This window comes from Misgurnus anguillicaudatus, chromosome 11 (genome assembly GCF_027580225.2).
Source record: "Misgurnus anguillicaudatus chromosome 11, ASM2758022v2, whole genome shotgun sequence".
Taxonomy (NCBI): Eukaryota; Metazoa; Chordata; class Actinopteri; order Cypriniformes; family Cobitidae; genus Misgurnus; species Misgurnus anguillicaudatus.
In genome coordinates, this window is record NC_073347.2 from 19,628,503 (window position 1) to 19,642,179 (window position 13,677).

At 38.4% G+C, this 13,677-nt stretch overlaps 1 protein-coding gene across 2 annotated transcripts in view; it reads right to left on the reverse strand.

Moving 5' to 3' along the window:
* The window catches only part of galnt2 (UDP-N-acetyl-alpha-D-galactosamine:polypeptide N-acetylgalactosaminyltransferase 2), an 80,601-nt gene extending 71,891 nt beyond the window's left edge, over positions 1-8,710 (reverse strand). The window contains exon 1 of one of the 2 annotated variants that reach the window (XM_055169769.2): positions 8,424-8,710. In XM_055169769.2, the coding sequence (XP_055025744.1) occupies positions 8,424-8,519 (96 nt within the window). In that variant the 5' untranslated portion in view covers positions 8,520-8,710. The remainder of the gene's footprint in view (positions 1-8,423) is intronic. The other variant, XM_055169770.2, reaches the window with a different exon arrangement.
* Between the last annotated feature and the right edge of the window lie 4,967 nt (positions 8,711-13,677).

Consider the following 13,677-nt stretch of genomic DNA (forward strand, 5'->3'; position numbering starts at 1 on the left):
AATACAAAAAACATGCTACAATACTTCAAGCCGACTGACAGAACAAACGTGTTTGGCACAGACACAAAGAAGACTTTAATTTTTAGGATGTGTAACTGGTTTCTGTATACAACATTCATTTATGTTAGCTGTTCAGTACTGTGGTTTATGGCTGTTGTTCACAATTTGGCAGTCTATGAAGATGTTTGCAAGATGTTGGGCAAGATTCAATACTCTGGGGTTAAAATGAGTTAAGAGATGCTTGCAAACATTATTACTGTGATCAAGAAATAAAATAAAGAAAGAATCATTTCCCTGATGTTTATACATTTTTGTGCAGGTCCTTTGAAGTCTTCATATTTTAGCTTTTAGGAGTGTGACGGTTTACAAAACTCACGCATCAGATCATCAAAAAAGGGGGTTGAAAATTTTTTATAAAAAAGAACGAAGTTGCACATTAAGTAATTAGTAATTACTAAATTAGTAATTCTCTTTTTAAGGGGCTGTTTACACTTGGTATTAAGATGTGTTTTCATCGATCGGATCACAAGTGGACGAGAGAGACACATTACGTTTACACCTGGTATTTAAATCCGTCTCTTTTGTCCACTTTCGACCGCTTCTGTGCTGAATACTATGAGGGGGTGGTCTGTGAGACGGTGGGCGAGTCTCTCTGCTGTCATTCAAACCCGAGCGGGAGTAATTATGAGTTTATATGGACGCAAACTAATATTATGTCGGAGTGCACTGCTTGTTTAGCAAGTAAACATGCTGCACAGTGTTTTGTACATGAGTATGTAAGAGCTTTCTTTGAATTTTCAGCGCAATTGATGAAATAGGATCGCGCAACTTTCACACGCTTTCAAAACGAAACTACGGAGATCAGCCGCTCAGTTTTATCAATGAAAGGCTAAAAATAGCGCTGTTCACCGAATGTTGACGCCAGAAGTCAAAAAAGACGTAAAACTTGTGTTTAATACCTCGGATTAGATAAATGGGCGGAGAGAAGGCGGTCGCGTGTGGCTGTTCGAACGCATTCAATCACATGTGCGTTCCGCAACTCCAAAGCGATCCGATCGAAAGTGGTTTCGACCACCTCTGGATGTGGTTGAAAGTGGTCGAAAGTGGACGAGCTCAAAACGTTTTGAACACCGTTTACACCTGGCATTAACGTCGTCCACTTATGATCCGATCGACGAAAACACATGTTAATGCCAAGTGTAAACAGCCTCTAAAAGAATGGAAAGGGATTATCTTGCTCCTGTGGACAAATCTTCTAAATAGCCAAAGTCAATTATAACCAGATCCAAAAATAGATCCTAAAACATTAGGGTGTTACTGTATGTTCATTACGTATGCTTCAGCAGGAAGATTATTTGAGATAAGAACTTTCCAACACTTACTTGTAGGCTATAACAGTTCAGCCACAACCGGACGCCAACACTCTCTGAGGAAACAGAGGCGGCATTTTGGCTGAACTGATTGCTGTGCTATTGCTTATGTCTGCCTTTAGAGACTATAGATATTCATAGACTTCATGCCATTCGCTTGCCATACTGTAAAATTTCCCAGAGGGAATCCAGGCTTAAACACAAGCTCGAACTGTTTTCTTCATTGATATCTTGAGGAGCACAAGCGTAAGTGCTTATCAACAACACGCACTCAGTTTTTGTTTTGTCTTCGAGATGATGGAGCGAAAACGATTAAGCTAAAAGCTAAGCTGATAAAGACAGATGTGTGTTATCAAGACACAAGCATGTTAAGTTAGAAAACACTACGGGAAGAATTAAACTGAAGTAAAATGATGAAGCGCAGTCACTTCTGGTATTGACTTAGCAATGATTCATCTGCAAATTACCCAAAATTGCAAAACACACAAGTGTAATAAATTGCAAATTACATATCCAGAACTCATTTGGTTTTACTAACATGGGCCTGCGTGGTCATTTGGGCCACATAAATACTGCAGCTAAATATGGATGTGATTCCGCTTCTGAATGTTTAATTCCATTATTCACGGAGTTCACTTAAAACCACATTCTTTTGCGTTGAATCCACAAACTGCACAAAAAACAAAACAACTGGTTGTTAATGCAGTGATGCTGATACTTGCCTGAGCTTATCCGTTTGCCAGAAACAGTACCAGCATAATCTCAGAGACAGAGGAATGCGTTTTTACTTATTTTAGTCTCTCAATCTTAAAAGTTCTTCCCTTCAACGTCAACGTGACAACATGCAATGTAAAAACTAACAAAGGCTGGATGATTAACAATAACAATGTCTCTCCAGTCACTAAAAAAGTCATTAATTAATAGCCAATATCCATGCACTTACATGAATTTGTTGAAAAATCGACATGGAGTTTAGTGGATTTTGCAAACAAAGCAGTATTTCTAAATGGCCTGAGGGTGGGATTAATTGGTTTGAAGCTGAAGTATTTTATGTACATATAATACGTGCTGAAACCATTTGATTAAATGTCATTCTCATTTTTGATGGGGGTGGTGTTTAGCAGCTTTTGCATCTGAGTTTTTCAACTGTTGGCATCCATCTATATCGTTTACAATTGCAGGATGCCGAGATGCTGCAGTGGTTATCATCCCCCAAGTTCTGGACCCCTACCAAGATAAAACTCAATAAATGTGCAAAAACACACTTTAAATAAACCATTAAGGCAGCCGACTGTGTCAAAAAACTAAATTCATCACAGAATGATGTCACAGCGACGCACACAAGGGGAATATCCAGTGCCTAAACCCTGCCGAAAAATGAATGACCCTTAACATCAAAAGCTCATTTATAATCAGAAATCTCCAATTAACTGAGCTGCAGGGGAATCACTTTGCATTACTCATATACATTACGCATTAGCTAGTGAATATTTTACAGAGAGATGCAAGACTGATGATTGAACTTAACGCTTGAAAATGTGAAAAATTCAGAAGGACGACTAGAAGCAAAAGCTAATGGATTCGGTCTAATGCCATGTTCAGCAGGAGACACATTCGAAGACACTGGGACTTTGAATAAACAGGCTATTCTGCAACTCTACATGTAGCCCTTATTTTTAGGACACTTTGGTAGTCAAGGTGTCTAGAAAAGTCTAGGCTTTTTAAATATGGCTAACATATAGCAATTTAACATTTTGCATTTACTTCCTCCTGTCACCACCTCCTCGGTTACACTCAATGTGCTGACAAGATTCTGAACGAGTCTAAACTGGAACCCCAATGGTTCTTCCTCCTTCACTTCCTCCTTCGCTGAAACAGATCTCAATCATCTCAAAAACAACCAGACTGAGAAATGCACACAAAATCTAGTCCAAAAACAAAAGGGAAAATTATCATTATCTGGGTTTCTATCCAAATGTGAAGCAAATATTTGCAAAATTCACAAAAAAAATTAGAAAAAAAGAGACAGGACCGCATTTAGTTACAATTGGGCAAGTTATAAATTTACTAGCAGTCAGCTTGTAATTGGCAAACTGAATGCAGTGTTACATGGGTTTAATGTTTGCTTATTTGGCAAATGTGTTTCCAACTCAAATTAGTCACATTACTCTTTTTCGCATAAGTCAAAAACCACCTCAAGCGAGCGAAAAAACTTTTTGCAAATTAATGAATTTTTACAAAAAATTTGGCATTTCCATTACTGGTTTCTTACTGTACGTTCACACCGCCACAGACTTGAGCTTCCAAAGTTATCAGAAGTCTTTCGTTTACGAGTGTCAGATCCATCGCGTTGCGCTTTGGGCGTCCTGAGCCACCAGAGCGTCAATCAGAAAGTTAAAGGAGCTCAACTTTATGGTAATGAGCTATGACGCGATTCAGCGGCAAAACGCCAGCAACCAATCGGAATATAGCATAGATGTTCTTCCAAAGCATCAACAATCTTCCCGTACTTTTCAACAAGCGTCCTTGACCGGGCAGCCTGAGCTTCTTTGGAAGCTCAAGTCTGCGGCGGTGTGTACGTACAGTTATCTTATGCGATACTTCAAAAATGTGCATAAAATCAGAGTGATGCAAACCCACCTAAGGGAGATTTGGAGAAATCGTCTCTGACAGACTGGTTACAATCTAAAGCACTTATCAGAGATGAATTAAAATGTTATCATATTTCACTCCCTTTACAGGAGGTTGTGGGAGCACTGGACAGGATTTTTACAAATCCTCAGGAGACTTCTCAACACATATCACAGATCATCTGCACTGCCAAATACTTCAGTAAAATGTTATGACATGACAACACAATCACCAACTGTCAAAAATAATTACTGCAATAATTAATCTGAAAAATAGGCCCCATGTTATCTGTAATGGAATATTTTACTCTATAATAATGACTTATTTGAATAAAAAATTCAACAAGTAAGACTTTTATAAGGAGCCTGAATGGAGTTTTTAGTTTTTACAAAAGCCACTAATTATTGAGAATACTGAAGTAGTCACACTAAAATTGGATCAATGACTCATCTAAGCAAAGTGTTAATGAATTCAATTAGCAATAAACATAATTAAATGCTTATCTTTTAGATTTAGCCCAAAACAAGGCAAAACCGGGCAGACTACAGAGCCACATCTTACCTTGCATACTCATCAGGGGATTATAAAACTAGCCCTACTCATTTTTGCAAGATCAACATTACATGACCAAAGTCAAGCATATGCCTTTGTCTCCATTGGGAAAAAATGAGGTCTGAGAAAGAGGAATTTCATGGTCATAAATGGAGCACAATGACCTTTGCCCCATCAAGGTCACTCAGTTAACCATTGCTTCCAAAGTTTTAGTGCATAACGAAGGACTTTCTTCTCATACACACACTGTCTTTAAATACCTTTATGGACCCACATACAACCACATTCTTGTCAAAGGTCAGGTCATATAAAGCAATGTGACTTGTATATAAGATTCCTGACGGATGAGAAATGCAGTGTGGTAAGTTTATCATTGCTGTTTAAAACAAAGCATTGTTCCAGTCTGTGGAATTAAACTGTGATGATGATTCAACAAGATGAGAAACATAATCTTGTAGAATCCAGATGCCAACTTAAAAGCAGCCAAAAATATTGAGTTGTTTTTAAGCTCAGCAGGTAGATAAGCAAAGGGAAAAACATCCCATGGCAAAGAGCTGAAATAATGTCATATTTCTAAAGCTGTGAAGAGTTTTAGCAGACAGCACCTCAGGAAAGAGATAAGGCAAAAGAGCTCTACAAATATCACCCTTCAAATTTAAAAGCCAGGTTACCCTTTGGCGGATAATATGTAACCTCATATACATTTCCAAGAAGATTTTTCTGATGTACTGGAATATTTTTGCCATTACTGTATATCTGAGCTCATAGACACTCACTATTAGTTTAGGTCTCCCTTAGGTCACCCTGTAGTCGATAATTTCATCACTTAATCTTTGATATAATAATAATACCTTATATTTATATAGCGCTTTTCTCAGTACTCAAAGCGCTTTACATATGAATGGGGGAATCTCCTCAACCACCACCAATGTGCAGCATCCACCTGGATGATGCGACGGCCATATTGCCCCAGAACGCTCACCACACACTAGCTTATTAGTGTAGAGGAGATAGAGTGATATAGCCAATTAGTATGAGGGATGATTAGTAGGCCAATGGGCAAGTTTTGGCCAGGATGCCGGGGCACACCCCTACTCCTTATCGAAGGACATCCTGGGATTTTTAATGACCACAGAGAGTCAGGACCTCGGTTTAACTTCTCATTCGAAGGACGGTGCTTTTTTGACAGTATAGTGTCCCCATCACCCCCTGCTGGTCTCACTAACACCTCTACCAGCAGCAACCTGGTTTTCCCAGGTGGTCTCCCATCCAAGTACTGACCAGGCTCAGCCCTGCTTAGCTTCAGTGGGCAAGCTGTCTTGGACTTTGAGCATCATAATAGCATATGTAAACATTTTTTTCTGTGACAGTAATTTTTTCATGCATTAAAACAGCTTGAATAGAAATCCATGCCCTTCCATTATTTAGTATACACAGATATATGAATATACAAATTAGTCCCCGCCCCTACTCAATAGCACAGTTTGGACCATAGAAATTAATATGCAAATTATTCATAAAAATAGTTTAATCCAAATTATTATTTTTCTCTCTTACATTTTTTTACATTAAAAAACGCATTTTCAGTGTTATAACAGTGTTATAATATTTTCTCAATTGAACAGAGTGTTGTCTACAGATGGAAGTGCTACAGCATGCACATATATAGCGCCGATCCCGTAGGTGCCCCGGGGCTCAACTCGGGCACCCACCGAAATGGCCAAGCACATTTGCTTCACATTTCGCATCTAAAACCACGTGGAAAATGTGACTACTTTTCTCTTCCTTTTTAAAGCACATGAGCATTCCAGAGCGTTTGTCAACATTTTGACGAGCAGCCACTGGCGGAAAAAGAAACTGACACCTATGAACATGCACGTTTGTTAAGAAGCGCATATCTGATCCTCGTTTACATTTTCATTTCAAAATATATGTATGCATTATATATAAGCCTTACATGCATCAATGCACACGTGCACATACATTTAAAATTCACTGCACAGTCACATTTAGCTGAACAATATCAGAAAATGAGAAAGTTAGTCTCCAGTCACCATAAAATTACAGCCTCTCTGCTTCTCTTTCATTGCTTGGTATAAGATAATCTGTATGACAGTCATCAGACCCAAACGTCGACTGTTAATTGGCATGGTTATCAAAGCAAACAGAAAAAGAAGCGCCACATCCAAGCACACGCAGCTTTGGGAGAAATGGACAAAACTGTCAACCAGTCGTTCTTTATCCTGATGTTAACAAGCTTTGATTTGAACAAGTGACTGTACGACAGGGTGGTCCCAATCCCATCACACCACCACACTACAATCCTGCCAACAGGAGCAGAACAATCAGACTGTCAATAATTGTGTTGTGGAGCGGATATCAGATCAAACGCATTTCTCGATGGAGATAAAAGCCGTCCGCTTTCCTATCCTGCCGTCCAAGGGCAGCAATGACTCCAAAACCAATTTGGTACAATTACAAAGAGTTTACACATATTCTGAAGCGGACCCTTGTGTAACCAAGGTACTCAGACCTGTACACTTCAACGCTGTCCCCAGGCTGCTGTCTGTGGGACTTTATTTTCTCACTGAGACCCACTCTCTGACATCGGTATAAAATGTATCACTTAACTAACATAGTTTTGGCAGAAATAAACTGTGAATGCAAGTATCTAATGTATCTAATCAAAAAAAGGGTAATTTAATGATATAGATGCTCAAAAAGCTGTAAAGGAAGCGCACCAATAATAATGTTCTGCACAAAGAAACAGATTTAGTGTAAGCTGCCCCAAGGCATCTGAAATAGTGCCAACCAGCTGTTGTGCCACTTGCTTATGCCACACTACATGGCGAAGCTTTACGAACAGATTCACAAGAAGCTGTTGTGATGCATTATGAAGTCAAAATGATAAAGTAAGCGTGAAACTACATCAGCAGAGGATTTGCCGGACTACAGTCTGGCAGAAAGTGAACCAATTCATCAAAGCCAAAGTTTTAAACTCTTACACCATCACAATGCCATAAGGGAGCAATTTTCAAACCTGCAGCAGACTATTTACCTCACGGTGCCCTGATAAGATCGCAATATCAAATTCACACACACACACCAAGTAAATGAGCTGTCTAACTGACACGGATGGACAATACTGGAAACCCCTAAGACAAATGTGCCACTTTATAAAGAGAAATACATGAGCTAAGCATCTTGACCAATACACATTAATAAAGACAAAACGTGTGGCATGGTGCACCACCTTTCTTTCAAAACCAAGAGTGCAATATGCACTGTCAAGTGGTTATTAACGCTATTTATAGATACAAACATCAAAAGTTAAACAAGCACAAACAATACGTTTTTCAGGGGGTTATGACTCAAATACAAACCAATGTTGAAGAAAAGACTTTTTAGTCAGAGAGAAGACATGTAACAGTTAACGTTAAACCGGCTGAGCGTCATGAAAGTGTACAGTATACACTCGCCGGTGAAACTGGTTGTTTGTAACCAGTCCACGTCTCTTTCGCTAGACTGACCCATAACCACTCAAAGCAAATTTTTAGAAATAAATCACGACATCTGCGTTCATCGTAAGCATTGAATTCAGTTGAACCATACGTGGCTATACGGTAACTACTCTGGTGGTAAAATCCCAGCACGGAGGGATAACACTATCTTTGTGTCCAAAATACATCGCTGGACACAACAGTTTGGCTAAGTGTTGGTTAAACAACGTGCCTTCTCTTATCATCTCAGGCTGTACATCGATTATTTTTGACCCATTCATCCAAAAAACGAAAGATTAGAGCGATCACCCCCAAACAACTTATAGTTTTCACTGTGGCAACACGAAGAACACGAAGAGAAAAAACCTACCTTTCGACTAAGCGTTGTCCCAGAGTAGAAATAATATGCTATGCCTAGAACCCAGAGCACGGCGAAACATAATAATATCCGAGATTTCCTTCGCATTGCTGTGATTTTGGATGGGATAATACAGTGGCTGCCTCGGGATTTGTGCCGTGAAAAGCCACTGACGTCCACGCTCTGCGTCCACAGCGCTGTACTAACGCACACATTCACCAGCAGCGGCGGTTGGACAGAAGAAGAAGCAGGAAACAGCCAGCATCACCGGGTTAGAGGGGAAAGGGTAACTGACTTTAATCCAATCACGCTCCGCAGAGACGCAGACGAAAGAGGGTTGGGGGTGGAGACATTTACCGTTTAGCATGTACTGAGGAATCCTCCGTTGTGTTCGACTTTATGATGTGGTGCTGCGCACAACGATTCAGGTATGACAACAAAGTACCGCGAGAGCGTTTCGAAAACTGTTACACCGCAGTTACACCGCGGGTGTGCAGTATTTTCAAATAATTTAAAGGACCAAATATTTCGCTTATACCACGGTTACCTCAAACATTTCCCTGGTGCCTATTTTTAAGACATTTAACAGGTCACGTGTGCGGTTTACAGAAAAATAATAAACACCCATAGAACATTTCTCAGCCAATCAGAATAAAGCATTCAACAGCCCTGTGGTATAAATGCATAAAATGCTGACCTAAACATTTTACTATGCCCCTCTTCAAATGTCAGCTTTGAGTCCCACATTAAAAATACTGCAGTATACTTTATTATCTACTATAGTAAACTGTAGTTTGTTGAAGATACTAATATATATTACATAGTGCTGGGTAAAGATTAATCGCGATTAATCGGATACAAAATAAAAGTGATTTTTTTGCATAATATATGTGCGTGTACTGTGTCTAATTATTATGTATATTTAACCACACACACATTCATATATTCATTTCAGAATTGTTTTATTTATATATCTTTTTTTAAATGTATATTTAATATAGATTATATAAAAATATAAATAAATATATATAAACATGTAAATGTTTCTTAAATACATACATGAATGTGTGTGTATATAGTTATACATAATAATTAGACACAGCACACACTCATATATATTATACCAATAATCACTTTTATTTTGTATGCGATTAATCGCGATTAATCTTTGCCCAGCACTAATATTACAGTATTCTGTAGTATTGACTAAAGTGAACTGTAGTAAATACAGTATACTTGTACATTTTGTATGCGATTAATCGCGATTAATCTTTGCCCAGCACTAATATTACAGTATTCTGTAGTATTGACTAAAGTGAACTGTAGTAAATACAGTATACTTGTACAGTTAAGGTTCACAGTTTTTTACTGGGCTATACTGTTTATCATTATGCGTTTATGTGCACTTCTAAAATCACTTGTGTGATTATGGCAGTTCACGCTTGGTGGATATTGGTTAAAGGTTCAGGAAAATTGTCAATTTTTAAATTGACTGGGATCTTTTGCAAATTATACAGGATTTGCATTTTTTTTCATCCGTAATAGCCTTCAAACGCTATGCAAATTTCCTACACAAATACAGCGATCTAAGATTTAAAAGTATAAAATATGCCCCCAACCAGGGATCCCCTGGTAAATCTCAGCCATTTCCACCACTGCCAGCAATAGCTGTCCATAATGTCTGATTTCAGACATTTTAATAGTGACAAAATGGTGCTCTGGGCTTCTGTGCAAACCTGCGAAAATTGCTTTCTGTTATGAAAAAAGCTTTAAATCATTACTATCATCAGGGATAGTAGAAATAGTTGGAAAAAGCAAGCTTCTTCCATTTTAAAGATCACATTAAAATTTGATTTTGAACCAAAAAGGTCTTGAGACATCTAATAACTTAAATTAAAGAAGATACTTATTCAGAAACACTGCTGCGCTTCCATGGAATCTCTTAAATGACCTACTTTTCACACAGTGACAAGCACTACAGACAGCATACTGATGTACATATAGAGTGCTGCAATTTGGACCGGGTCCGGTCTTGACATGTGCCAAGACACAGACATACAAAATAACCTCTCTAATGACTGAATGGGAAATATTAATATTTGCAATCAATATTTTAAAAGATGAATCTGTTCCCAAAGTCTCCTTTAGCCGCTGTTTTGAGAGTTACACTTCATGTCACTGTCATTAAAATGTATTACAAACCACCATAAACTCATGACTGTATTGTACATGTCTTTTATAAGATACCTCTTCAAGTCTCCCCCTTATAACAGCCTCCAAAAACTGCAATGTTTTTGCAACTGAAATCGACAAGCACTTTTCTGCTGTCAAAACCACAAGAACAAAGCCCCAAGCACTCGCCCACACATCAGGTTGTTATTATTTATAACTCTGTGGTTCTCCATTTCCTGCTAATAAACTTGACATTTTAAACATCTTTACACTGTGCTTACAACGTAACACTGCCTAACAAATGGTACAACTATTAGCAGCAAAATGTGGGACAGATGGGAACTAAGAAAGCGCTTGCATCACTAAGGGGCAGTTTCCCAGACAGGGTTTAGACTAATTTAGGACTATATGCTTTAGTTATATTATAGGACATTTAAGTTTTTAAAAACAAAACAAAAATCTTACAATAAAAAACAATACTGGTGTGGATCTTGAGAATAAAAACAATGCTATTGATATATGTTAAGATATGTCAGTGCAAGATGTTTTTAAATGAAGGCAGCTCAAACATGCATTTTTAGTCTGGGACTAAGCCCTGTCCAGGAAAACGCCCCAAATGTGCTAGATTCCCATGTCCAAATGTCCTCATGATTTACAACAGCACACATTGTATTAATAAAAAATGTACATAAAAATTTTAGAATAAGAGGATTTCTGTTTTATGCCCTGGTGAGAACTGTAAAACTTCCAAGAAGTTTATGGAAACTAAAATCTTTTAGTGGCTATAGCAATTTATGTTTTTATGAAAGCTTCATGTCTATAGGGAAATAACATAGTGTTCTCAAAATTGGCTTCATGCACTTTTAACATCATAAAGTCAACAAGGACCTTAACCTTGATTAAAAACAATAACAGTGTTGTCTCATAGCGAAAACAATTTAATTCCAAATGACGACTTGTCACAGTTGAGCAGTGCAGATTTCCAAACATGCCAATACCCCGGAATTCCTAAAAAAGCGATTTTTCAGGAGCAAGTCAAGTTCAACTGAATATATTTGAAAATAAACTAAAATCCATGCCTGAAATGCAATGGAATTGAAAAAATAACACTGGAGCTCTATTATAAACACACAAGACTTGCAAACAAATCAGACAGAAATTCCTGCACTGTGAAGGTAAACAGAACTAGTTTAAGCTTTTGTTAGTGATTTAAATGTCCTGCCTTTATAAATTATCATGCATTTTAAAACAGTACTACAATAATGTTACTACTTTTTTTAAAGAGCACCTATTGTCCAATTAACGTTTTTACATTTCCTTGGGCGTGTAAGTGTGTATTAGTACATGTTAACGATATATAAAAGGTACAAACCCCAAAGTAAACAAAGCCGCGAGTTATCATTTCCATCTCTTTTCTTGGACTACAACAAACACATGGATTGTAGGCAACAGTTTACTTCCTGGGATTGGTGATGTAGACAAGACCGACATTATCATAATTCTTCCCGGATCGGACTCACAGCCTGTAAGTTAACTCCTGTTGGCAACCAAATCTTTCAAACATGGTAAGGAGCGTTACGTTTCAGGCTTACATCATAGGTATTCAGGCCAATCACAATGTACAGCCAATTGGCTGGCCAATTAGGGACACAAAGCTTTTCAAATCCGTGCGTTTCAGGAAGAGAGTGAAATCTGTAGCTACAAAAAAAAATGTATGGTATGTGGAAAATAATGTGTTTTTAACCATAACCACACAAACACATTGTATTATAACAAATACACAAAATAACATTGTTTTTTAGCAATAATAAAGCTGCTCTTTAAGCAAGTGTATGTTTCCCTAAACTTGATGGTTGGCTGTATCTCTGGTTCCTCGTTTGAGCATTTACTAGACCTAATAGGTCTTTGCTACTTTTTTTGCTGGTAGGCACACCCTCTTTATAACATACTTCTGCTGACCAGGGCGAAAGCTGGGGAAGCTCCATACGGATTCAATCCAATTTTGCAAAAAAGCTGTAGGGCATTGCAACACCCATCCTCCTGTTACTAATTGGAAGTGGGTGGTACAGCTCTGGAAGATTTCCTACATTGTGCCAAAGGACAACTTCAGCTCCCCAAATGACTGCAGACCTATATCCATTCCCTTGTTTCTAGTTATGAAACAGCTTTATCAGCATCTTACATACAGGCACACACAAGTTCAGCATGCTTCACAGAGCTCAGTGCCATTTAAAAAGCCAGATACCATAGTCAAGATCCTGTTCTTTGATTTCTCTGCCTTTTACAACATCCAGCCTGGCAGGCAGAAGCCTCCGGTCTCAGGTGATAATGAGCAACACTTGGGCACTGTGGAGGTTGCCCACCTGCAGCGGGGCGTCTAGACCTGTCATCATTCAGGAAGAGAAAATGCAGATGTAGCACGCCTGGAAGTCCCACAATGGGCCGGAGAGACATAGCACAGCTGTAAAAAGAAAGCCAACGAATGCTTTCTTCTTCTTAAAGAGCCTTGTGTGTTTTTGCATGTGTAGGAATCATCATCTCCACCTGCTTAACCACTAAGATGTTATAGTAAGTGCTACAGGGAAATCCTGCCCTTGTGCTTGCCTTGACAATGATGACATATACAGTTCTCCCTGCTTGACCTTTGAGCATTACCAGCCAATGCATATACATCTGTACAATATACATTGCAGTACTCTTTCCAATCTGAGGTTACTGCTGTTTTGCATCACAATTCCCCCAGTGCATAACCTTAAGAACAAAATGATCAAAACAATGCCGTTATATAATGCAGAACAGCTAAATAGGTTGATGCACACAAGAGCATTTAAGAGTGATTGCTCTATAAATGTTTAACACTGTTTTACAACACAGGTCTGTTGGGGTACATTTTTAATTGGTTATTTGTCATTTAAATGACACTTTTACAGTATCCTAATTTTATAGAGTCCACATGGACCAACCTCAGGTTAATTGGCTTGCACAGACACATGATCACAAGATGGGATTTTACCAACTCAGGCGGATGAGACGCATCTCTAGATATCAAGTTGTCAAGTCAGATATTTAACCATTAAGCTAACATTACCTTTAT